This window comes from Panicum virgatum, chromosome 3N (genome assembly GCF_016808335.1).
Source record: "Panicum virgatum strain AP13 chromosome 3N, P.virgatum_v5, whole genome shotgun sequence".
NCBI lineage: Eukaryota > Viridiplantae > Streptophyta > Magnoliopsida > Poales > Poaceae > Panicum > Panicum virgatum.
Genome location: NC_053147.1, coordinates 29,213,560 through 29,217,847, shown reverse-complemented (window position 1 = coordinate 29,217,847; position 4,288 = coordinate 29,213,560). Strand labels below are relative to the sequence as shown.

Genomic DNA, 4,288 nt, shown 5'->3' with positions numbered 1-4,288 from the left:
GGCTTGGGGATGGGGTTCCCAGAGGGTCGTGGCGTGCTACTTATAGGGCGGCGCTGGGTCTAGGCGTGCGTGCCCGAGGGATGGCCGCGCGAAAACTGCGGCGAGGATCTCGGCAGCGCGGCGGGGAAGAAGGGGGCTGGCGTGTGGGGCCACGGCGTCAGCGGCAGCGGCGCTTGCGGGCGGGATGGGCCGGCTCGGGCTGGCTGAGGCGCTGCTGGCGCGCGGACTAGGCTGCCAGGGAAGGAAAGGAGCGGGCCGGGGAAAGGAAAAGGAAGGCTGGGCTGCTGCTGGGCCGGAGCGGGATTGGGCCGCGGGAAGGGAGAGGGAGGAACGGGCCGGGTTTTGGCTGGGTTTTGGGCTTGCTTTGGGGTTTGGGTTGGGTCTAGCTTTTCCTTTTCTATTTCTATTTCTATTTCTCTTCTATTTCTAATTCAAACAAGGTTTGAATTCAAATACAAATTTGAATTCAACCACACTCAAATAAAAGTATGCACCAGCATGAATGCAACAAAAATTTAAACCTATGATAAATTTTAATTATTTATTGAACAAAAAATAGATTTAAATGCCAACTAAACACAATAAACCTTAGAAAATTTAACTAAAGCCAATTAATTTATTAATAAATACTGAAATTTAAAATTAGGGTGTTACAGACAGCGCCGGGGGAACACGTCGCTCAAGGAGATTGCCAGGATCATCCCTGGCACCAGAAGATCGCCAGGATCAATCTCATCCACTCCCGACTGATCGAGTGGGCCCCGACGACTAACGAGGACGAATTGCACCCCGACGGTGCCAAGACACAACACTAGATATCTGTAAATAGGGGCCCCACCTTGGACTATAAAAGGGAAGGCCCCCCACGTAGGAAAGGGTTGGACTCTCACGGGTTCGACACTGCTAGACCAGCTTGTAAGCTCCCCTCTGAACTTTGAGCACCCGGGCTCGAGAGCAATAGAGCAAGAACACCACCCCCATACTGGACGTAGGGCATTTCAGGCCCGAACCAGTCTAATTCCTCGAGTCTTTGTGTGCTAGACCATATCCGATCAAGCGCACAACAAACAAGCAATCGAGTAGTTTTGTAGTCGCCCATTTCCCGAAGCGACAGTTTTGGCGTCGTCCGTGGGGACCGTTTTGTGTGTTCACTGCTTCGGTGATCAGACAGTTTCGATCACTCCATTCGCCGCTCTGGCGGCCAGCTCGTTGGAGTTCCCCGCAATCCCCCGTGATGGATTGTGGGCGCCACCACCATTTCCGCCTTCCCAGACCTTCCAGTTCGGAAGTCTGGAGTCCATCACCGACCAGCTCAGTGCCCTGCACCTCCACGAGGAGGAAGCCGCTCCGGCGGACACTGAGGAGCCCACTCCTCCTCCGAAGCCTCGCAACTTGAGGCGCCGGGGATCAGTTCGCTGGCGCATCAAGAAGCGCAAGCCATCACAGCCAGCCGTGCGGTGCTCCGCCGCATCGTGCTCATGATGGCCTCCAATCCCACCGTCGAGGACGTCAACTTGGTCCTCTTCTCTCTGGCCAACGTCTCTCGGCAACTCGCGGGCGACCCTCCGCTCCCGACACCCCGCTCGTTCTCAGAGCGACTCCCGTTCGGCCTACACAACGCCGCGAGTGTCTACGCTCGGGAAACACGCAAGGCCGTCCGAGGGTTGAAGCCCGCGTTGCAATTCGTGGGTATGACGGAGAGCTACCCTGACTTCGTCCACGACCTCTTGTGCTTCGAGGATCCCCTGAGCGATTCCTCCAGTACAGGGGACAACCGCCTGGAAGGGACATCCGCGCCGCCGCGCATGTGCGCCATGGCGGATGGCGACCCGCCGCCGGAGGTGGTGCCGTCTGAGCAGACGCACACCCTAGCGGACCACCGCGAGCATGCGCTCTCCAACGTGCTGACCCATGGCGACGACCTTCGCCATCGCGAGCAGGCGCCTCCGCCAGCGGGACAGCCTCCGCGGGCCCCCTCCGGGTCCAAAGGAATGAACCCCACGAGTTCCACGTGTTGACGTGCACGTGCAGTCAACCACGACATCATCAATGACGCACGCATGTAACTCCTGCAAGAGTTCCGCGCGGGCCAGAACATTGCAGCGGCCGCGATCCTCCTGCAGACGCTGCCAGAGCCGTAGGATCCCGCCCAGAGGGACCTTCACCGCCAGGTGAGAAACTTGGTGGAACTCGCCACCGTCCAGCAGGCGGAGAGCTCATCGCTCCACCGCCGACAGGCCGCTGCCTCATGTCCGGTTGGCGGCGCAAGCCACGGTGAGCGGGAGCCATTTGATGTACAGTGCACCCCACCTCCGCGGCAGCCCGACATGGGCGGCGCGCCAACCCCGGCGGCGGCATCCGCTCCTCTCCCGCCAAGACCACCAATTCACGACCGTGTCGGTCCTAACTACGACGCGCGCAGCGTAATCTGAGGCCGGCAGCAGGCGAGGCACCTTGCCGACGTCGACCGCACCGCCGCTCGGGCAGAGGACGCGCGGGCATATGCCCCCAACCCGGAGCGCTCGCCGCTCCGTCGTGGAGGACGTCCATGTGACCCCGACATGGGTCGCGACCGGAGTCCGAGCCCGGACCCCACCGGACCAAACGCCTTCTCCAGGGCGATCCGGCGAGTGCCTTTCCCTCAACGCTTCCGACCACCTACGAACGTCATGAAGTATACTGGGGATACAAACCCCGGCGTGTGGCTGGAGGACTACCGGCTTGCATGCCTTGCCGGAGGAGTGAGCGACGACCGCTTCATCATCCAGTACCTCCCCATATGCCTGGGAGAGAACATCCGCACCTAGTTGGACTTCCTGTCCGCCGACTCCATCGGCTGCTGAGCAGACCTCCGTAAGGTCTTCATCGGCAACTTTTAGGGCACGTACATGAGCGCTGGCAATTCTTGGGACCTCAAGAACTGCAAGCAGGAGCCCGGCGAGTCCCTGCGCGACTTCATCCGATGCTTCTCTAAGCAGTGCAACTCACTGCCAAGCGTCGTCGACGCCGACGTCATCGGTGTGTTTCTCAGCGGGACGCACTGCAAGACCCTGGTCCACAAACTGGGATACCAGAAGCCACGTACCACGCACGAACTCCTGGAGATCGCCACCAACTACGCCTCGGGCGAGGAGGCGGTCGAAGCTGTCTTCGAGCGCGACTAGCACGTGGCGAAAGAGAAGCGGCGCGACCGCGACATACCTTCCTCGAGCCGCGAGGACAGGAAGAACAAGAAGAACCGCCAACCTCCCGCCGCTGGCGAGGTCGCGGCCACCGAGCGCCAGGACAAACGTCCTTCGAGAAACGACCACTTCAACCAACTCCTGGACAAGCCGTGCACCAACCATGGCTATCCGGTGAACCACAAGTTCAGAGATTGTGACATGATGAAGCACCTCCTCCGACGGACAGCCAAGACCGACAGCGACAACCGCGAGAAGCGGCCCGACACGCCCAGGACAAAGGGAAGCTGACGGAAGGAGAGTTCCCGGACTTGGATCGGTGCCTGGTGATCATCGGCGGCCTAGAGGACGAGTGCTCCAGGCGACTGCAGAAAGTTCGACTCCGCGAGGTATGTGCTGCCGCAATTTCCATTCCTAGAAAGTTAAAGTGGGCGTCCACGCCCATTATTTTCGATCAGGACGATCATCCGGCAAGCATCCCTCAACCTGGGAGCTATCCCCTCGTAGTCAACCCCGTCATCAGCAACATGCGTCTGTCCAAGGTGCTGATGGGCAGGGGCAGCAGCCTCAACATCCTCTACTTGGATACCTTGGAAGCCATGGGGATTCCACGAGGCTGCTTGCGGGATTCCCCCTTCCCCTTCTACGGCATCTTGCTGGGCATGAAGACCTACCCGGTCGGCAACATCGACTTGCCGGTCACTTTCGGTAGCAAGACCAACTTCCGCACCGAGACCCTCACGTTCGAGGTGGTGGACTGGAAGGGGATATACCATGCTCTCCTTGGGCGCCCCGCCTACGCCAAGTTCATGGCGGTGCCCAACTATACCTACCTCAAGCTCAAGATGCCAGGCCAGAATGGGGTCATCACCATGAGCTGCTCCTTCGAGCAAGCCAACGTCAGCAGCCGCGAGTACTACGATCTCGCCATCACCACGGCGAACTCGGCCAAACTTGGCCAGCTTCGCACCACCACCGCCGAGTGCTGCCCCGACCCTAGCAAGCCTAGCCAGGCACCCGCCTTCGTCTCAACCGATGAAACCAAGACGGTCGTGGTCGACGATGCCGACCCAACCAAGACGGTGCGGATTGGCTCCCAGCTGTAG

The 4,288-nt window shown here is 59.8% G+C and overlaps 1 protein-coding gene across 1 annotated transcript; it reads left to right on the top strand.

Annotated features, from left to right (window-relative positions):
• The first annotated feature begins 3,709 nt into the window (after nucleotides 1–3,709).
• On the top strand, nucleotides 3,710–4,288 carry LOC120667723. Its single transcript, XM_039947741.1, has 2 exons — nucleotides 3,710–3,997; nucleotides 4,040–4,288. The coding sequence occupies exons 1-2, from the start codon at nucleotides 3,710–3,712 to the stop codon at nucleotides 4,286–4,288; spliced, it is 537 nt and encodes a 178-aa protein (XP_039803675.1).